We start from the raw sequence: 22578 nt of genomic DNA on the forward strand, positions 1-22578 counted from the left end.
GACAATTGATAAAAAGAGAATAAAAAGACTCCAAAGCAACACTGTATCTTTGGGATTAAGCTGCAACTTTTCCAAATAGATTTCCTGTTATTCAGTAATTAAATCAATGTACTTACACAGTTTCTGAAGTCAATGTCAATTGACAGGTTAAAACCTGTCAAGACCTGAAATCAAACATTAAATATATCCCATATGCAGAAACAAGGCACAGTCACAGATATGCATAAAGGAAATTATTTGCCCTCTTACCAGAAACCTCACAAAAACATTACTCAAAACAGCAAATGGAATTTCAGAAAATGTTCCAAAGAAAATCAGCTTTTTTTTTGCCAAAAGAGAACTATGAGCCTTGAGTAAGACTGTTCAAGTGAAAAGGAAGTTAAATTGGTTTTTGATACAATCACAGTTACTGAGTGGTTTGGATGGGGAGTGACCTATAAAATCTTCTTATTCCACCCCCTGCCATGGCAGGGACACCTTGCACTGTCCCAGGCTGCTCCAAGCCCCATCCAGCCTGGCCTTGGGCACTTCCAGGGATCCAGGGGCAGCCACAGCTGCTCTGGGCACCCTGTGCCAGGGCCTGCCCATCCTCCCAGGGAACAATTCCTTCCCAATATCCCCCTTAAACTTATCCTCTCTGGGGTCAGAGTTCCTATTCCAGTGTCAGAGGAATGACAAGGGCCACCCTGACCCAGAAGTAATAAAATCTCCAAGCCCCAATGAACAGTGTTGTTGTTTGAAATATAAAAAACCTCCATTTTATACAGAAAATCTGGTTTTTAGCTGCTTTCCTCAATCTGCATCACATGAGGCGACAGCCAGCCCTGCCCATCCAAGAAACCATCCCTGCCACTTGTGGGAAGCAACTTGTGTCCTTCTAAAGTAAATACAATTTAATTCCATCCTGCAAACAGAAATATAGTTGAGATGGATGAGCAAAAATATTCCTCCCAATGACCTGAAGTGTCTCCTCTAAGCAGAGCCTGCCAAGCTTGTACTGCAAACTAACAAAGAACAGGTGAAGCATTCAAAACCCCCAATAAATATTTAAAACCTTTGCTTTGATGACAGGTTTATGCTAAATTGCTAACAAATTTATTACAAGTTTAACAACTCGAGCTGCTTTTGAAAGACACAGATGGGTTTTGGTGGAGAGAAAATGTTTTTTTCTGGATTCTTTTTTTTTTTTTGGGGGCTGATCACTGCAACCTGGACCTGTTATGGAAAGAAAGGATAGGCAAAGCCTGTGGAAAAATCCACCAGTCAATATATTCAGAGTGAAGCACACATTTTCAGTGTGCAAAGCAACACAAACTTTTCTCCTCTGCGCTCCTGAAGCACAAGGAGAGAAGCAAATGGAGCTGTAGAAACCCTGTTCAGACCTGCCAGCTGGATTTACATTTCTGTCCCTTCTGCAGGCGTCATGCCCATGGAATAAAGCAGGAACATGACTGTTCCCATCACACACAGCCTGACTTGGGTGCTGTGGAAAATCAGCCAGACTGGAGCTCTCTGGCCTGGCTAACACGAACCACCCCGAGCTCAGCACACACAAACACCCGAGGAAAGGATTCCCACTCCAAGGAGCTGTTTGGACACGGCAGTTCAGAATTGGATCCAAGCCCCAACCAGGCAGCTCTCCGAGTATTTAGAACACAAAGGATCTGATATAACAGTGAAAAATTAATTATGCAGCCATTATACAGAAGCCTGTTTAGCTAAAAGATTCCAAGCCAGCATTTCTGGGGAAGGTATTTGAAGCAGACCTGAATAATACACCCCAAGCTGAATTATTGAAAATCCTTCTACAACTGAAGAGAAAATGGTATTTTGATTGTTTTTACAGTTGCTGCCAAATAAATTCAAAGCTGAGGGTGAAGCCCATTTTTCATGCCCTCACTTCAGCTCTCTGAAGGTGTGAGATCACTTGCTTGGAGGTAAATAAGGAGTGTGTTAAATAAGCTTTTGCTCCACATCTCTGTGTGAATGAGCTCTGTTTCTGGGTGGGTGGGTAAGGTAAAATGTATAAAGGAATATTATGACTGCATTAAAGCAGCCTTTCTGAGCTCAGTGGCGATTTTTTTTTTCCTTTTAGCCCAGCAGATGAATTATTTAAGTATCAAAATTACCCTGGAAGCGATCACGCCTCTCTCAGTCTGGCTGCTCGACAAAGCAAACAAACCACGTCTATGACAAGGCTCTAATTTGTTTGCTGTGTTTGCCACCCTTAATTCCAGGGAGAAAACAGCATAATAGTTTGGATTTTAAGTTGACAGACAATTATTAAGAAATAATCCAAGCAGTTTCCCAGGGCTTTGTTCCAGATTACACCGTGCAGAACCCTCAGATGCAATTTCTCCTTCCAGAAGTGCAAGGTAAGGAGAACTGAGCATCTCTGGATGCAAAGGCACTCAGGGGAAGGCAGTCTGGGTGTTAGAGGAAAAATTCTCCCCAAGAAAACTGTCTGGTTTCTTTTAACTTAATACCACTCAGGAGCAACCAAAAATAACAACCTTTCAGTTTTGTCATGATTTTGGAAGCAAATCCCGGCCCTGGGGATTTGTCCATGCTGCAAGAACTCAGTTACAAAGGATCATTCAGTTCAAACTTACCCTGCTGGAAGTCTCCAGTAAAAACTGGAATGTATTCTGTACAGCTTGGCACGTCTCTAGTTCAGTCCTGCTGAATGCCATTAAATAATCCTTAAGGTGATCATATATGTTTCCATCAAGAGCCTGCATGAAGGGAAAGAAATAAAGAAAATCAGGAGAAGCAGGAAGCAGCTCTGTGTACAATTTCTCAGTATTCACCCAGGGACTTGCAGGATGCTCACCCCATTTTCTCAGCAGATTCACCCCTGTGAGGAGAGGACAGAGGAATGTCAGTGCTGGGCTCCCATTAGAGGGCAGCACACAGCACTGCAGCAACCTCCCGGGATTTCCACCAGCTGTTCCCGTGGGCACAGCAGCTCTGGAGAAGGGAATATGCCCAGGGAGGTGTCACCGAGGGCAAGGAAGACACCCAGGAACTGCAAGGCCATGGGGTGCTGCCAAGCAGAGTGTTCCTCAGGGAATGGTGCCAGGACACTCAACATCTGCATGTGACACGTCGCCAGCTGTTTGCTTCTCAAAAACAGCTGAGCAATAGCTGCCACTTCACTTTATTTTGTGCTCAGAAATACCAAATAAGTAACACAAACTTATCCCAAACGTAGCAGTGACAGCAAAGTTCAAACCCCAAAGCTCTGCTGTAAGCAGAGCTGTAAAATCACATCACACGGTGCAGGTTACACAAGTTCTGTGTTAAATATGACTTTGCAAGTGACTGACAATGTCATTTAAATATTTAACTCAGGATGTATTTAAATATATATGATTTAGATTTTTTAATAGGTCATATTCCACAGATATCCATTTAAACAGTGTATTCACAGAAACTGTGCACACTCCATTTAAACAAACTCAAGGATGTGTTTCTGTAGAAAATTGTATTTGATTATTCAAATCATTTTGAAAATTTGAGGGTGGAAAAAAACTGCAAAACTTAAGGAATAGTTTCTACCCCTGAAAAACCAAGCCAAACATTTAAGGTGAGGTGAACACACACAATAAATCAGACATAAATCCTGGAAGTGTCCAAGGCCAGGCTGGACAGGGTTTGGAGCAACCTGGGATAGTGGAAGGTGTCCCTGCCCATTCCAGGGGTGGAATGGGATGAACTTTTAGGTCCCTTCCATCCCAAACCATTCCATGGTTTTATGAAATCCCTCAGAACTTAGGAAGAACAGAAGAGATCTTCCTCCTGCAGTTTTCCCTGCAGCACACAGCCACCTTCAGTGAGGGATGCTTTGAGGAGATAATCAAATAGTGGGACTGGAATTCTCATGCCCCAACTCTGATATCCCAAATCCACTTCACACTACACTATTTTCTTCATCCTCCACCTACCAAGTGTAAAGGAATTTTTAGCAGAGGCAGATTGTTTCCTTCATATCTAACATATCATATCAACATATCAAACCTGCCTCGAACTCAAGAGCTCTATGGCCATCAGGAAACCATTATGCCAAACCAGCAGCAAATTCCTTCCAAGTCTTCCTCCTGGAGGCCCTGCCCCAGGAAAGACTTCCCAGTAAAAGAGCTATAGGATAACTGCTCCAGGCTCCTGCAAGTGGTGTCAGCTCCACCAAGCACTCTCTTAAATAGAATTTTGAAAAATTCTTATTTAAAGAGTTATGTAATACGAGCTTAGAGCCGAAATGTTCAGTTGAGGAAATCACCAGGGAATTCCCAGCAGCAAATCCACAGAAACCAGGCAGCCATACACAGACACAGGTTCAGTTCTTGCCTGTGTGGGCACAGCTTTGCTGGGATTCACCCTGAGCTGCTTGAGGAGGCTCAGTCCCAGGCCAGCACCAGGATTTGAACATTCCCTGTTCTTTTAGCCCTGCAGGGACGAGCCCTGGGTGTCACACACGAGTGCCAGAGCCACCATCCCATTCCAAGGGCACCCCCTGGCACATCCAATGCAGCAACAGGCAGCCCCATCAGCAGCTCAGCCCTGTGCTCACAGAGAATACAAATGATGGGTAAAATTGCCAGGGCTGCCTGTGCTCTCTGGAAAGAAGTTTCTGGGGAAGCCTGAAACTCCCCCAGAACAGAACTGCCGACTTTTATCTGTTCCTAAAGCTTTCCAGCTCAAACACCAGGGCTGGAGTGCAACTCTGCTAAGAAATGTAAATAAATCATTTCAATTTGGCAAAGCAATTCCAAGTGCTCAGTTTGCAAAGTGGCTGTGATTCTTTTCATCCCACGATGCCATAAATGAGTATTTCACAGCTCCATACCAAACCCAAATGTCGTTTTTATCTCAAACCCCACACGAAGGGTCCGTGTCATTACATTTAAGTCTTAAATGCTGAGATCTGCGTTGGGTTTTGACACTGGGTGCTTTGCAGAGCCAGTGGAGAGAAGTTGCTGCTTGTGTGTTGTGACTGATCCCTCTCCAAGACAGATAGCTAAAATAGGTCAGCTGAAAGGCAGGATGCCAAGGGCCTATTCCTCTTCACTGACCGTAAATAGTGCCCCCACAATTAGCTCAGACAGACATGTCAGGCACACACAGCCCAGCCCCACACGTGTTTATTCCCTCCAATTATCATCCACGCAGCACTGGGGATTAATTCATGTCCAGCTGCAGTCTGCAGTTCAAGGAGTATTAAAAATAAAAAAGAGGGAGAAATATTAACTTCATTATTTTCCCCCTCCTCCTGCAATGACCACAGGTCTGCTGAGATGCCAGAAACCCCCCCAGTGTGATATAAAAAATGAAGATATTTAAGAAAGAACATCAGAGCGAAGTGTGGCAAAACATTAGGGAGCACACAGGTCTGTCAGCATGTGAGAGCTGCATTACAGCCTGGCTCCTTTCATTAATTAAAAGCAGTTTCAATATGATGAAGTTCTTAAATACCGGTGCAAGCTGCCAGAACTGAAGTTCTGAAAGTCACTGCAGTATCACACACAGGCAGGGCTGAGAAAGCAGCTCCAACACAGGCTGAAAAGCTCCTCGTGGCACAGAAAAGGTGACATCCCATCAGCCACAGGATCAGAGAGCTGGTTGGTTCCAGACTTGCAATAATAATGGATTTATCCTTTCTATAAAATGGTAATTATTACATCGAGCTGGATGTGTTAATATTAAAACAAAAGACTTGACTTGCTGAACTGTAGGATATAAATTAACATTCACGTGGGGTTTTATCAGCTGAATCTCATTCACTTACAAACGCTCTGACCCAAACCACTGAACATCACAGCTTTTGAAAGGAAAAGTCTTTTCAAAATTTCTCATCACAAAACTTGAAGGGGAAACTGGAAAAAAAAAAAAAGACAATCAAAAAACCCAACACCCATTATTCCTCTACAATGGCTTTTGTTCTCTTTCTGGCTCTCCAGAGAGCACTAAATCACTTACTGTATTACAATCCCACTGAAAAACCTGTCTTTTTGTCAACTTCAAAAGGAAATCAAGGGTTTTTTTAAAAAAAAAAACAAATCTGGCATCAAACCCAAGATAATACAAAGTTAAGTAGCACAAAATTACAATTTCCAAGGATAGAAAAAAGTCACTGTTTTTTCAGGAATCATTTCTTTACAGCAGAGTTGCCATACTAAAGGTGTAAAACTACTTCCCCCCTGTGTCCAAGCTTGAGAAGCTAAAGGTTGGAATTAGGGCTGAGAAGAGTTGAAGCTGTTGAACACAGTGGACACACAGCCAAATTAAAGCCTATTTTTAGAAGAAATCCTATATATTAAATAAAATTACATATGAAGGGAATGGGACAAGAACATTGTCTTGAACACTCAACATCCAAGTGTCGTGTATAACTTTGAGGGTTTCTCCCAGAAAGAAAACTTCAGTCCCACTTCAGATCATCATTTTCAGGAGCTTTTTTTTTTTTGTTTCAAGAGATGGTACTAAACATTTTGAGAATTTAGCTTTAATCATTCTACATTCTATGAAAATTCCCTTAAAAATAATAACTGAAAGTATTTTAGTTATTATTAGGACATTTGGTTGCCTTTGGGAGGTTGTTACTCACTTAAAATAACATATGATGTAGAACAGACCTTGTGTAGAATTTTCATCTTCATTTATGTGACTGACTTCAAGTCTCTTCACTAAAACATTTACAGGTCTCAGCCACACTCCACTTAAAAATTACCATTTCTATATCTTGGAGAAGACAGAGAACAAGCTGAACTACTCTGTATTTTTTATTTTAAAAGCAAACAGAAATTAAAAATGGAAACTATCTGCCCCACACACAACGCAGACCAGAGCTGTGTGAAGCCACCAAGGTGAGTTTTCCCTGTTATGCCATTTATTTCTGAAGTATTCCTCGCATTCTGTTCATGGCTGTCTTGCACAGAAACTCCTAAAAGCTGTGCTGAAGCTCTGGGTAATAATTTTACAGTTTAAACTCAGGTGTTCAAAGTAAACCTCTCATTTAACCACCGGGTACCAAAACAAGTGCTAGGTTAAAACCCACAATTAAAGATACACTTGTAAACCCATGTGGGCTTCAGTGACTAATTCACAGTACTCTCATCTGAATCATCACTGCCTAGAAATAATTTGGTATTTCAAAACACACATTTATATTTTTATGCATTTTAAACTCCCTAACCCCACGCCTGTGATAAGAGCCATGATCCTTGAACTGGGGGTGGAACGGGATGATCTTTAAGGTCCCTTCCAACCCAAACCATCCTATGGCTCTGTGAGATTCAATTTTCATTTCAAAACATCCATCATTCCCTGAGCTGATGCAACCCAACAGTTTTTGAGGGTTGGTTTTGCCACTGGAACCCTTGGCAAACACTCCCTAAGCTGCCACCGCTCGGCTGGAAACAATACAACTGATGTGGAAGGCAAGGAATTTCCTCACATGGGTGGAGGGAACAGCACAGAATCAGAGCTGACCCTCCCCTGCCTGGGCTGCAGCCTGAAAACAGAAAGATAAGGGAAAGAAATGAACAGAACAAAAATCATTGTGTTGGTGGAGTGATAACTTTTCTGTGGAGTCAGTGGGATTTCATCCTGGTAATGTGATTTCTTTTACTGCTCAGGAGTCAAGCCCCCAGATCAAAAGGGAGATCTGTACCATAGATTCCACTCTCTATTTTATATTTATATTAAAGTAATTTTATATGTGAATGTATTTATATTAAAAATGAAATTAAAGTCTTTTACCACCCTCCTGTCATTTGCATTAAACCCCCTGTTTTTATCTCTTTTATCTATCCCTGATCTGCTTTGCTCTGAAAACCACTTGGAATCCATTATGAACAGGGACTTGAGCTTTCAGCCTTTATTTTCTGTAATACTACTCAAAACTTTTCCTTACTTAAAATTAAAAACCTATCAATCTGAATTGCAGAACAAACATGCTGAGTGAAGCTTTTTGAGTGTTTGTGCTTGAAACTCCTGCCTCCAATGCATTAAATAAACAGAGTGATCTCATGGATGGCACAGTCTGGGAATTTTCAGTTGAATGATTTTGGTAAATGAGACTCCACTGAGGGTTTTAATTTTGATATGTCAGAAAAGATGAATATTAGAAGGAAAGGTTGGGGTACAGACAATAATAATTTGTCAACAGGTGTTCTTAGAATTAAAGCATCAACTTCCATCTTTCTAGGGTGAGAAGTCTCTGTGTTTTAGTCCAAACAGAGCAACAATTCTCCTTTCATCTGACAGTGAAGGATAAAGTATTTTAAAAACTCATCTAAAACTCAGAACAAAGTCAAGAGCCCGGATCAGCTGGATTTGCCACACTCAGCACTATTCAGAGCCGTGAAATGGAACAGCACTTCCCAAGGACATGAGGAGAGGAAGGAAGGAAGGAAGGTCTGGAAAACCCATCCTTTCTGGGAAACAGCTCCATTCCAGTCATTTTCCTTTAAAAATGCTGATTCCTGGCATCAATTTCTCCTAATACAGAAGAAAAGCTGCTTATTTTTATTTTTAAACTCTTCCATCCCTGCAGCATTTGTCACTGCTGAAATCCTTTCCTCTCCATCAAGACTCCCCAGTGTAAAAGTCAATCAGGGCTGTGTTTGTCAACAAAACACGACATCAGGCTGGAATTCTGAATTCCCATCTGAATTCCCAACAAACCCCAGATCAAAGCCCCAGCAGTGTCCCTGAACAACCTGCCTGGAGCAATGTGGAGCTACTGGCATCAGCCTCTGGTTCCCCGAGATCCTGCAGGAACAACTGCGCCCTATCCGCGCCCATCACGGATTTGAGGGCTGAAGCCTGACTTCCAAATGACAGGAAGCTGCTGCCCAGCCTGCCCGCTGCAGGCTCCCTCTTGGGGAAAAATCCTGCTTTTCTGCTAACTTGTGCAAGCAGAGAAAGCTGCTGAGAAAAGCTGAGGGCAAACCCCAACTCCCTTCCCTGGATCGAGAAGTGAGTGCTGGACTTCCTCAGCCTGCAGGGAGAGAGGAGCACCTACATTTAACTCTGTAAAATCAGGATTTCAGGTTAACAGAACAGCCAGTCTGCATCCAAAGCAATGCAGGGCTAACCTGAGGCTGTAAAATTACCTGTATCTCAGGAAAATCTTACACATCCAACGGCTGTGTTGATAAGTCTGCTTTAGTGAGGTCCAGATCCAACTCGCTCTTGAAGTTTCCCTACCTATCTCTGTGTGGGAATGTCTGAAATCCAGTGAGACCCTCCCACCTGGAGCACTGCATCCAGATCCAGAGCCTTCAGCACTGCAAGGACATGGACCTGTCACAGCAGGCCCACAGGATGCCAACAGCTCTGAGTGAAGAAGGTTTTAAGAGTCCCTACAAAAAGATCCTCTCTGGCTTCTGCTCCTTCTTGAACTTCCAGAGAAAGTAATTTAAGGAATTTTTGTAACTGTCTCACTATCCTGTTGTTGTCAGGCTAATTAATTTCTCCCGTTTCTTTTTGTTTTCCATAAACCCACATCCTGCATGACCACGTGCTATTCAGGAGTGCATTTGCCCAAAGCAGCTCTCAACAAAGCAAGCACAAGATATTCCAGGGACGTGCCCACCCTGCTGAAGAGCAGAGCCACATGAAAAACTGGGAGTAAAACCAGCAGCCCAAGAGGTAGGAAGAGAATATAGTGACTGGAGTAGAAAGTGCCTCTTTAAATCGACAAGGTTGGATGAAGCTCGGAGTTTCCTCTTCTCCCACACCCTGGAGGAGCTCTCACCACAGCAAGCACAGCAACAATGGACACTGGAAGACCACTAGAGCCCCAAGTTCCTTTCAGCTGGGTGCCCATGAACACACTCTGCACTTTCCCTTACCCCAGAGCTTTGTGTTTTCTGCTGTCAGGAGTTTGGGGCTTGTTTGCAAGTTCTTTGTTTGCTCTCATTAGTCACTTGATGATTGTTCTGCACATCATTTTGTTCCTTTACAATTTCGCCAGGGTCATTGTTTTTACTGACAAAACCTTTGTTGTTGAGGGGCTGCAGCCTCCTCTGAGCACAGAAAAATATGGAACAGCCACCAACAGATGCTTATCACCCTCCCACAGTGCAGGAAAAAAGTCCCTTTAAAACAAGAATAAGCAAAATTAATGGTAATAACATGATCTGCCTCCACCATCTCATGGCAGTGCCCTGTAATTGTCACACTTTAGGATGAGGGTCTGTAGGTGAACACAGGCATGGAAGGAAATGCCCTTTATAATTCCTTGTAATTGCCACAAGGCTGACAGCAGTGAGAGTTACCTGGTGCAGACAGCACTAAATTAACACTCCCAGGTTAAAGGACAATTCCACTGAAATCAGTGAGAACACCCTAATGTGAGACTGCCATGAACAAAGAAAACCAGATCTTCAAAGCCACTTAAGGCTCAAAAAAACCCTGGAAGATAAAAACAGATTCTAGGAATATCTAGAAATACATTCCCCCAAAGTATCTCCCAAGACTTCTTGGATCTAGTTTGCTTTTTCCTGCACAGCTCTGGAATAAATCCCAGGGGGATTCCACTTAGGATGAATTTTTAATGAACTGCATCTTTGCTTTTGTACTTCCTCATTCTTGGGGGAAAAAAAAAAGTTCTGGCTCAAATCCAACATTTGGAAGATGACTTTGTGGCAGAGCTGTCACCATCATGACATCTTTGCATCTGGAGAGTACAGAGTGCTCTGCACTGCTCATGCCAGTAATAATTGGCTTCCTTCACATGGAAAAATGTGCATTTAAATCCTTCAGCACTTTGACAGCATTTCTGCTCTTCAAGGATTCTTCTGCTGACCACAAGATCATCATCATCATCACAAAATCTCTGAGGAACAGCAGTGTGAGGGGGTGTGCTCTGTTTGGATTTTTTTTAGTCCTTCTTACTCAAAAATAAATTATTTTGCTGCTCAGCTCAACAAATATATTGATATTTTCACATGATTTGGAAGGCAAGTTAAAGAAATGCACTCTGCTTGAGAACAGGCCAGAGCTGATTATTTTTGCCTCCTACAAAACCAAACCTCACACAGAGAACCACCTCCAAGAAAGCGCTGGGAATTCTTCCTTGCAGAATTCCATCCAGATTTACCAGCAAGTCTCCATATGAACTCTCATGCTCCAGGTGAACCATCCCTGACTCAGACACAAGCTTGGATAAATGCAAATCTTTTCTATATTACAACAACACAAGCTAAGGGAGAGAAACCTTAAACTGACACAGATGTGCACATGAAAATGCATTTTACAACAAGCCCTAATGTTTCTTAATAAATATTTTTCCTTAAAATACTTTCTTAAAATTATTTTCTTAATATGTTCTTTAAAAAATTAAAGAAACAAGCATTTCCTTTAAAATACTCCCCTGGCAGATGAAATGCAATAAAAATAAGTAAAAAGAAAGAAAGATCAGATACTGAGCATGATGTTCCTCAGGAGCTTTTGTTTACTCTTTTGCACCCTTGCAGTTTTTTAACCACCTATTTTGCTGGCTTTAAGTTTTAATTCAGTTGATTCAATCTCTGTATTATCATTTTCATTTACTTCTTCAGATAAATCTCTTCCAACAAAACCTTTTCTGCCCCAGCACAGGCTGTTGCTCCCAACTGCTCCTTGGATTTATCACTTCCATCTGTTTGTTTTCTCTATGTGGGCTTAAAGTCACCTGTATTCAGTGAACAGGCTAATCAAAAGCTGCCCACAGAGTAGGTTCAGGGATGGAAATGTCCCACTATTAAAAATTTCAATAATTTAATAATATATTCCCAAGCATTTCAGATTCTTATCATGCCAAAGAGATACAAACCTGCAGCTTGGTGTGATCCTGCAAATGTAACATTTCTCTGTCTCACCCACACCACCAATGGCCTTGTTGGCATACCCAGAATATTCAGGCATTTTCCAACTCAAATTACAAACTCAATTAAATGTTATGCTGATACATGAAACAATTAAGCAGTATGAGAAGGGCAGAATGTATCTGACACAGGGAATCCCACGTTCCTGAACAAGCTCCCTACAAAAGGATTACTCTGCCAGTCGCTCTAAAATACAAGGACCAAATCCAATACAACTATTTCTAGGAATTTCTGTGTTCTTGTAAGGAAAATGGCCCAGAGTCACAGCACTGTGATTATTTGCAATAATTATGGAATCACAGAACAATGGCAGCAATTATCTCCCACAATAAAGGAAAACACATGGTGGGGGTAATGCCAAAGGTATGGCAGCTGCAGTGCAGCAAGAAGATTAATCCAGGGTTCCCAAACCCCAGTTGGGAATTCTGTGTGCCAATTATGCTTTATTACTTTCAGGAGTCCATTCTCAATTATCTCCAAGGGAATCACACTAACAATTTATGCCTGCACTGCTTGTAAGCGCCAGTGGGTGAGTACAAAGATAATTTGAGCCTGAAGTCCGCAATTAAAAATATTGTGAAAGGTTTTTCCCTTTCACAAACAGATTCCCCCCACCCCCATCCCAAAGTCTGGCACAAATCCCCATTCCAAGCAGTTTTACAAGCAGTATTCCTGAACAAGGATTGATGGAGTCACCAGTCATGCCATGTTCTCCAGAAGCTGAGAGGATTTTCTGACCTTCTGCTGTTTGATAGGACAGTGATGGGTAGCAAAAATCAACAGAAAAATGAACAAAAATGGGATCTAGTGCTGTTAAATCTTTTAATTAAATCACTTCTGAAGTGTGGCCTGATTGGGAATGCCTAAATATACTTTGGTCTCCTGGCAGTATTTGTTGAACGTAACTGCATTAAAGTTAAGCTCCTTTTCAAACTCATTTCAGCCCTGTAGGATTAATACTCAAGCCTTTTAAAAAACTCCTTAATTTCACAGTGCCACTGCTCAGAGGCCCTCCTGACACTGTGTGGGCAGAGCAGAGCAAGAGGCTGAAATCACACAGGAAGAGACATCCCAAGGATCTGGCAGGGCTGGGATTTCATTGATACAAGGCTGTCTTTAGTGCTCAGTCTTTGCCACGAAATAAATTGAGCCTTTCAGCAAAGTTAATTCAATGAATGCTCCAATATCCCCTTTTAAATTAGAAATGGGGCTCCCAGACCCAGCCAGAAAGAAGGGTCTGTGCTCAGTGGGAATGCTGAGACACAGAATCCAGGGATCTGGAACTGAAGTCACATCTGAATGTCATAAAAATAAACTACAATAATCCAGCTGAATGAACTGAGACTGAATCCAACTGGACGAACTGCCCAATGAGAAGAGCAAAGCCTGACAGAAGTGGATCAGCTATTAAAAATGTTGAATTATTTGGGTATACACAGAGCCACAAACATCTGTGAACATTTTATGCAGGAAAAAAAAAGGTATTTCTCAGATTTGCCATCTTCTTTTTATGCACTTTTTTATTGGAATTCTGCACTTCTGGAATTTGTATTTTATTAAATTGAATTCTCATCTGCTGAATTATTATATACAATATATTTACATCTAGTATAGTAAACACTGAACAGTTTTAATAGCATTGGTTTAAAATTTTGATTTCTAATACTCTTCAGCTTGAACTGGAAACCTAGGTTTTAATTATCTCCATGTACCTGGTTTAACACTCCAGTCAAAAGAAGCTTATCCAAGAAAATTCAGGCACCCAAATCCCAGAATATTGTCATGATTCCTCCTAACATTTTTTTTTTCCCGATTTTGAATCATTTTCAGTTCCCCTTGACTTTTATGTGAGATTAAAAGCCCTGAACCTGAGCACTAAAACTTTCCCAAAGTTTTAAAAATCCATGAGGATTTTTAAAAAGATAAACATGGAAAGGTGCTGCTGGATGCCCTGGACAATATTGGTGCCAAGAGGAAAGTGAGCTGGGATAACCAGTGCGTGCAAAAGGTTCTTCCCATTATCCATGAGCAACGCTGGGAATACCAGAGAGAGATTCATTCCTTTAATTAGCATTCCAATCCTACAAGCAATTACCTTAGGGCTTTGATAATTTGTAAAACATTATAAAATAATAACCTCATTCAGCTGGATGACACCATTCCACAAGTCATTCATCAGGAATTGGGGATCTAAGGAAGCTACTGGTAGGGAATATTTGCTTCCCTCCACACCAAGGTGGTCTAGCCTGGCTGCAAAGCTTTTTAAGCAGAGATGACAACTTGAACGGATGGGAATTTTAATTTCGGGGCTCAAACCTGCAGGTAGGTAGACAAATCACACTGGAGCATTCCCACTTCTCCTCCTCTTCCCATGACCGAGCTTCTGGGCCAGCTTTACAATCTATTATCTCCTTAGCAATTTGTAAAAACTAAATAGCAATTTTCAGCTGCAGGAAGGGATTCCAAGGCAAGGAAGTTTTCTGAAGACTCTGCAAAAACCAGAGCTCAAGCAGCCCTTGTCCACACAGGGAATGAGCAGCTCCTCAACTCCAGCCATCCCCAAACACCTGCACTGTCTTCAAACAGCAGCGCTTTGGAGCTCTGAAAAGAAGAATAAGCTCTGAAAGAATAAAGAACCCCGCAAAATTTGACAGCTGGGCCCTAAGAAACCCTCAAAGGTCTGTGAAAACTCTTCCCTGGTTTGCCTCCCTCTCAGCAAGACAGGTGTAGATTAGAAACCATTTTCCCCAGAACGTTCTCTAGTATTTAATTAAACTTCAAATTCAGTGTGATATTTTCCATCTCACACTTACTGGCCTTGTGCTGCTATTTTGGGCCTCATCTCCTTGTTATAATTCTTCCACTGCTTTCATTAATGAAGTCACTCAGAAATGTTTTGTCCTGACGCTGACGACAGAAGATGAGTCACAGAATCACTGCATGGTTTGGTGGGAAGAGACCTTAAAATCTTCTCATTCCATCCTTGCTATGGGCAGGGACACCTTCCAATATCCCAGGGTGCTCCAAGCCCCATCCAACCTGGCCTTGGACACTTCCAGGGATCCAGGGGCAGCCACAGCTGCTCTGGGCACCCTGTGCCAGGGCCTGCCCACCCTCACAAGGAAGGATTTCTTCCCCAAATTCCATCCATCCCTGCCCTCTGGCAGTGGGAAGCCATTCCCTGTGTCCTGTCCCTCCATCCCTTGTCCCCAGTCCCTCTCCAGCTCTCTTGGCACCCCTTTAGGCACTGGAGAGGTCTCTGAGGTCTCCATATTTTCACTAACTTTCACAATTTAATATCTCATTTAACAGGATAAAACTTGTGTACAAACATTCAATTTTAAGAATAATCTGCGGGGTGTTTCCCCCAGTTTCAATGGAAACACGTCCATTCCAGGTAACTCACTGATACATTGGATAGTTATGAGTAACAGCAATAAAAAAACCTGAGGAAAAGAGTAACTTTTCCCTGCTTCCTCAATTCTTCCAGTGAATCAGCAGTTGCTAAAAACCAAGCCTTCAAGCACACAAAACTCTGTGAAGGATCTGTTTGGGATGCTTTTTCCCAGGAATCCTAGGCCAGGAATGCCACGTGTTTCTGGTTACAGCGTGGTGGCCCCACCTGCCTCCCAAACAGAGCAGACCAGGTGCATCCTGAGCTGGGCCCTTCCCCCAGAGCAGCTCCAAGGCTGGCACAGAGAAGTATTTTGGGAACTGCTCTCACTGTGTTTCAGTGTGCCTTTGAAACAAGATGGCAGTTTCATTTCCTGCTCAGAATGAGAGGGTTTATGACAGCTGACCAAAATATCTCAAACCTCCACTCATATCCCAAAGGTTTCTACATAAAATCGTGAAATTAAAAAAATTAAGTTTTAGGTTTTCTGCTACCTTACTCAACCAGATTTCTCCCAAGTAACTCCTTCCCAATCCCAATCCTTACACTGCCTTCCTGCTGTCCTCTTTCTAGCAGGGGTTTTGAGTATTTTTTTTTTATTATTATTATTATTTTGGCTTTCCAGTCATTTTCTTTGTTTTACACTCAGCTTAAATCCCTGATTTCATCCTTGATCATTCTCCCTCTCCTCCCCCTGAGGTGAGAGCCCACCTGCAGAGCTGCCCCAGCCCTGGGGCCAGCAGCACAAGGAGCTGGAGCTGCTGCAGAGAGTCCAGAGGAGGCCCCGGAGCTGCTCCAGGGCTGGAGCCCCTCTGCTCTGGGGCCAGGCTGGGAGAGCTGGGGGTGCTCACCTGGAGAGGAGAAGGCTCCAGGGAGAGCTCAGAGCCCCTTGCAGGGCCTGAAGGGGCTCCAGGAGAGCTGGAGAGGGACTGGGGACAAGGCCTGGAGGGACAGGACACAGGGAATACTTTTCTTTCATAAGCATCTGTAAAATCACACTGCGCTTTTACAATCAACCCTTTTCTTATATTTCTGTGAAAACACCGAAGGAAATCTCATTGAAAAGTCAATCACATTACCAAGAAATAATTTATTTCACCATGAAAAAACAGTCATTGTTTTAAGATAATTAAGTTGCCCTGAGTTCTGTAGTAGACTTTGCCATGCTGCTTTTCCACTACACTGCCCAGCCATGGAGGAATAAACACCTGGATATCTGAAATAAATGGGCTTCTTTGGGTCAAATGCTTTACCAAGGGATTCACTTGTGACTGAAACACGAGGTGGAACAAACTGACAGCCACCAGGCCAATGTGACCATCACACTTTCGCATCTTCTCAACAGAAAGAGTTGTGACTCAGACCCACCCCTGTGCCTCAAGGTTGCATCAAAAGTCTGCATGATGAGCAACGTGATTTTTCAAGGGTTGAGGGATGGATTTGAAATGGAAAATATGTATTTGATCTATGAAAAATTAAAAATATAATTGGAAATGTAAGAACTGGGGGGCAGAGGGCAGAGTTAGATGGGATATTGGGAAGGAACTCCTCTCTGGGAGGGTGGGCAGGCCCTGGCACAGGTGCCTAGAGCAGCTGTGGCTGCCCCTGGATCCCTGCAAGTGCCTAAGGCCACGATGGATGGGACTTAGAGCAACCTCAGATAGTGGAAGGTGTCCCTGCCACAGCAGGGATGGGACTGGAGAAATTGGTCCCTTCCAACCCAAACCACTCCATGACTCTATGATACAATACAGTTCCTGGTGCAAATACAATTTACTGTTAAGGCCAGTAAACCTTGCTTGCTTGTGGTTTTACCAAAATTAACATCAAAAGTTGCATTTCCAGTGCAAATCCCCTTTTCACTTCCCTGCAAGAATTAACTCACAGTCAGCTGGAATCCAAGTGCTCCCAACTGGAGTTATTCTGTGGACTGTGAACACCTAAAGCTCTCTAAGGCACTTCTCAGGTATCAGCTGGGAATGTGAGAGATGAGTATTTAAGAAAAGCACCAAACAGGAGACCACAACTGTGTATTAATGACCTAATAATTTATGCAGCTGCTGGGATTCTTTTCCCCCAGGTTTGACATGCACAGCAACACAGAGACAGACATCCCTGGATGGGAAAACAGTCTGGGATCAGGATCAGCTGTTGTGGAACCTACAGTGAGCATCTTCTGGAACACTGGCATCATGTGCTGAACACGATCCCTTCAGCCACCCCCCTCTGTGGGAATGACCATGAGGAAGCCAAATACACTCATGAACTGCCTGGGAAGGAAAGTTCCTGTGCCCATCTGATGCTGGAGATAATGCCATCCATGGCTGCTTTAATGGGGATTACAAAATACGTGCAGCTTGCAGCTGACAAGGACCGGAAGTGAAACAATAGTTCTTTCGTTTGCACGAAGTCCCCTCCGCATTTTTAAGGGAGTTTTACAGGATCTTAAAAGAATTGCTAGCACTGAAATAATAAAAGAGATTTATAGAAGAAAATGGAAATCTCTGGTGACTTCAGAATTACTTTATCTTAATGCTATTTTTTCGTTGAGGGCCAGACTTTCCATTTTAAAAAAAAGAATCCCCTGGGTGCTTCTAAATCATTCCATAAAGTTTGAAACAATAACATGGACGTAAATTGATTTCTTACGGTGATAATATTGGTTCTGCTTGTTCCAGAGGTTACAGAAATATGTGCTGATGCAAATGGTACCCTTTTATTTCTACAGGACACAGCAGTTCTGTGATAACATTCCCGAGCCAATTTAAGACTTTCAGCTACTGTGTCAACTTATTTTTCAATTCAGACAGAGCCACCAGGGGAAAGGACCCTTTGCCATACACATCCTATTAATTTCAAGGCACAAAGCAAATTATTAACTGAAAGCCACCAAGTCCTCAATTTGGGGTCATTTTTATAAACACTGCCAGCTGCAGCTGAATCTCATTTGTGCAAGTGGTGTTTGGAGCCTGCATTTTTGCATTTGTTTTAAATGATCATTGAAAGTGCATGGGTAAAGTGATGGATGGCTATGCTGAAAACAGAGAAGACAACACAGCCTCACAAAAACCCCCAACCATTCTTACAAATAAAAACCAGGGCTCACCAGAACATGAAGGTTGCAGCAGTGATGGTACTCATGCAGTTACTCCACTTAATTGCAGAAAAAACCCACAAAAAAAGAAAGCAGAAGACAGGGAATCCCAAGGAGAACCTCCTTACCAAAAAATGCTGTTTTAAGGAAAGATAGAGTAATTCAGGTTTTAAAAAGGGAGATATTAGTTCAATCTCTGCACTCAGAGCAGGGCCAAGTACACCACGTTGCTCATTCCTTGGAAGTGAGCCAGATCTCTTCCACTCTCTGAGTCCTTGAAAACAGGCAAGGGTGTGGAAAAGCCACACTTCACCTGTGATTTTATAAATCAGCCTCTCAAATTAACAAAGAGCTGCTGTAACTTTTGTTGTTACTGTCACCCACACCTGAGCAAAGGGCTGTTGCAGGGAAATGATGTAACAAAGTTTTTATTCAAACCTGCCAAATCATCACAAGAACTCCGATCAAGAACAAGAGCCAAATTACACAACTCCACTTCCTCGTGTCAAGCATTCTGGAAAGTACAGAAAAAACCAGAAAAGCAGCCTGATAATTACAACAGGATAAAAGAAACCACCAAAGCCACAAAGACAAAGCACCAGCTTTTGACACTGTTCTCCCTCACACACCAAAGCCCACATGAGCCATGACATTAAATATCTCTTTTTTAAAAGAGCTTGGTTTAGAGATACCTGCTGCCACTGCCTGCTACCTTCTCTGGAATTTTTCTGTGTTCATAAAAAATGCAGCATCACCTGTAACCTGTTCCTCAGCTCTGGCACAGGGTGCCCAGAGAAGCTGAGGCTGCCCCTGGATCCCTAGAATTGTTCCAGGCCAGGCTGGAGCAGCCTGGGATAGTGGAAGGTGTCCCTGCCCATGACAGGGAGCTGGAACTTGATGGTCCTTAAGGCCCCTTCCAACTCAAACCATTCTGTGATTTTGAAATATAAGTTTTTGTTCCCTCTTTCTTTCTCTCTTTAAATAATCTCAGGACTATTTAAAGTGTCCAGCACAGCTGCTTTTCTCCTTTTCATGTCAACATTTCCTCACTGTAGGCTGCTGTATAAAGTCATTCTTTGAGGTGGTTCATGAGGGAACTTACAGAATTAAGAGCAAAGCATTAAAAAACGATAAAGTTTCTAAAAGGATGAATATCAAAACAGTCTGATTGGACTTCAACCATCACCTCTGACTTCCTTCTGACCTCAGTTTAAAGTAAAAACCTAAGCACAAGGCAGACAACTTATTTTTAAAAGGGTTTGTGGACTGTACTTTCACACTCAGGTGATGGCAACTTTTCCTAAGCAGCTTGTCAGGAAACTGGCAGAGAATAAAACATTACCAGGCTTTATTTAGTCTGTGCTTTGAGGGGTTTTAATTTCACTGCAGAGATTGAAATGGACATAAAGGACAGATACAAAGAAAGGCAAAAGGATTCAAACACTTTCTCAACAGAGACCTAGAATGGCTCTGCTCCTTATTAAGTGGTCAAACTGGAAAACTAGGAAGGCACAGTAGGAACAATTCTTCATCCTATTAAAAAAACTGGAAGCATTTTGTATTTTCTTTCCTAGCATCCCTGTTTAGTCTGTGATGGCTTTCACAGTTACAAACACAGCACAGCCAATCACTTTTTCTTCTCTGCATAAAAATGTTGCAGAATAAAGTAACATATTCCAAACCACTGAAAATTAGCAGGAGCTCTGTGTACCAGGAGCCCTGCCTATGAAAAGCCCCTTTTGTTGCCTATCACAGAAAACTGAAACAAGGCCACGAGGTGGATTTGTGATTCATTTGTCACAGGACAGCACCACAGCAGCATTCCAGAGCCAGGAACAAACCCAGCAGCAGCTTCCTCTTGGGAGCAGCCCAAGGTGCCTGAGCCCAGCACACATCATCCTCTCCCAGCAGTCTGGAAATATCTCCTGCAGGCATAAGCCAACACTGTGGCTGCAGAATATCACCCCTCCTTCCTCCAACACCAGAACAGCCTCTTGCTGGATTTTATTGTTACAAAGCACCAAAGATGCATTCTCCAGGCTGTCAGCAAGACAAGCTGTTCAAGAACTCCACCTGTCTGTGCTCAGCTCAACTCCCACAGGACACCAGGACCAACCTCTGATGTCCACATCCAATAATAAACACTCCATGATTCCATTTTATGCTAAGCAAGACACCTTTCAGCCTACTGAAGTAAAAGGTAATTTAATATAAGGTGAGAACAGATGGAAGGAGCAGCCACATCAGCTGAGTTCTTAACCTGTCATTTTTATAATGCAGCCAAGTCGGTATCAGAGCTGAGAGTGAAATCTCATGTGTTCTAGGAAAGCAAGCACTGCCTGCACATGCAGGAGGAGCAGAGGCATGGTTTGAGGTGCAGTGCCACATCTCCAACCCAAAGGCAGCAGCTGGAGGCACGACTGGCTGTGCTGCAGCCAAGGCAGCCCCGGCTTCCAGCGACCAACAGGACCCACACAGCTCCATTCCAATTCTGGAAACAACAACTCCAGGAAAAGCAAAACCCACGGAGAAACTGGTTATGATGGATGCAAACAGAAACAGCCTCTGACACATTTGTGAATGTTATATACAGTAATGCAGCCAAGTATCAGCTGAGAAGTTTTCATGTGTTTTTTTCTATCGCTGAAGATTTTCTCATTTTTGGGTAGCAACTAGAAAAACAGGCACTGGGACCAAAATCTGAACACGCTGAGGAGATACTTGATGTGATTTAGAAATGTGGAGAGCCCTGAGCAGTTCAAAGATCAGCTCAAGGGCAGCTAAATGGGGAAACACAGACAACACTTGGCACTACAGGAATACCTAAAGACTTACTAATATTGAGATAAAAGGCACATTTTTACAGTATTAATCACAACACAGTGATTGCCAAGATGTTTACTTTAGACACTACAACTGCTTACAGCATGTAAAGTATACTGGGTCACACCACCACTCAATCTATCGAAACAAAAACTGTGCTGGAAGGGTGAAAGTCCCTTCCCAAATCCTCCCTTCCCAATGATGTCACCAAGAGATTAGAAACATTGCACAGGTGTCTCCATTTCTTTGTCCTTCACTCCATTCTCCTGTTCTAGCATCTTCTTCAAAAATGGTAATGGCTATTCAGAGTTCTTTATTCTGTAGGCAGCAATTTTTTCCCCAAGTTACTGCATTTCTCTTTTTAACATTAATTTCATAGGCTATTTTCTGCCTGGTCAACAAAAATTGGCAAGATCTTGCTTCACTTCTCAGTCATTGTACATTTACATATATACATACATTGAATGACTCTTCACCTCCAACTGGTCACCCCTCTCTCCAGCTCCTTCTCCATTTGTGTTAAATCATTCTGCTAAATAAAATAATCATTTTTTCTGTACTTTATACAGTGGGATTCCCTCAGGAATTTCAGGAGGAGGAGGAGAAACCAGGACCCTGGCAGCAAATCCCAGTGCAGATTACAAACTGCTGTTTCTATAGTATTTATTTATACTTTTAAGCAGTTTCATACTTCAGTTTACATCAGAGCTCCTGGATGAAGGAATTAAGAGACCAGTGATGCATTTTCCTTGATTTTCCTGAAGATCTTCCCCCTCCCTCTCTTAAAATCTCCACTTTATTTTATATTTACATTATATTTATTAAAAATATATATGTATTATATTTATTTTATATACTCCACTCCAATTTGTGCCCCTGCCTGATACTTTCTGTTCCCAGGACACCTGGGTGTGTTCCCACCGAGTTCTGCTCATGACCAACAGTGCAAGAGACCCAAATTTACAGCTCTTCATTAAAAACGCACTCTTGTTTACCAGACAAAGAGATTCAACTGCTATAAATATCTGAGAGATGCAGAAAAATAAACCCTGAGTGTAGTCCTTTCCTTCCAGAGTAATTTGTCTGGATGAAAGCACTTAGGCTTTCAGTAAACCACAATTATTTATATCAAAGAGTAAGCTGTAAGGTCTTTTTCTGTATGAAAAAAAAAAAAGGTTCAGCTTGAGAAAGACTTGAAAAAAAAAATTACCAAGGCTATTTGCTCATTTTCAAAAATTATTTCAAACACCCTTTTTGTTTGTTTTGTTGTGAACATATTCAGTTCCCTTCTGGAATTGCTCCCAAGTAAGAGCATTAAGTGATGACAGCCAACCGTGCATATAAGTATGAAATTATCTTATGTAAGCATCAATTAATAATTTTATCTGCACCAG

At 42.3% G+C, this 22578-nt stretch overlaps 1 protein-coding gene across 2 annotated transcripts in view; it reads right to left on the reverse strand.

The window, feature by feature from the left end:
- The window catches only part of FCHSD2 (FCH and double SH3 domains 2), a 121938-nt gene that overhangs the window by 31199 nt on the left and 68161 nt on the right, over positions 1–22578 (reverse strand). For both annotated transcript variants that reach the window (XM_088051948.1, XM_005524085.3), the window contains exon 9: positions 2613–2735. In XM_088051948.1, the coding sequence (XP_087908074.1) occupies positions 2613–2735 (123 nt within the window). The remainder of the gene's footprint in view (positions 1–2612; positions 2736–22578) is intronic.

Source organism: Pseudopodoces humilis, chromosome 2 (genome assembly GCF_049639895.1).
Source record: "Pseudopodoces humilis isolate 2021_Gansu_Grassland_sample_001 chromosome 2, ASM4963989v1, whole genome shotgun sequence".
NCBI classification, from domain to species: Eukaryota; Metazoa; Chordata; class Aves; order Passeriformes; family Paridae; genus Pseudopodoces; species Pseudopodoces humilis.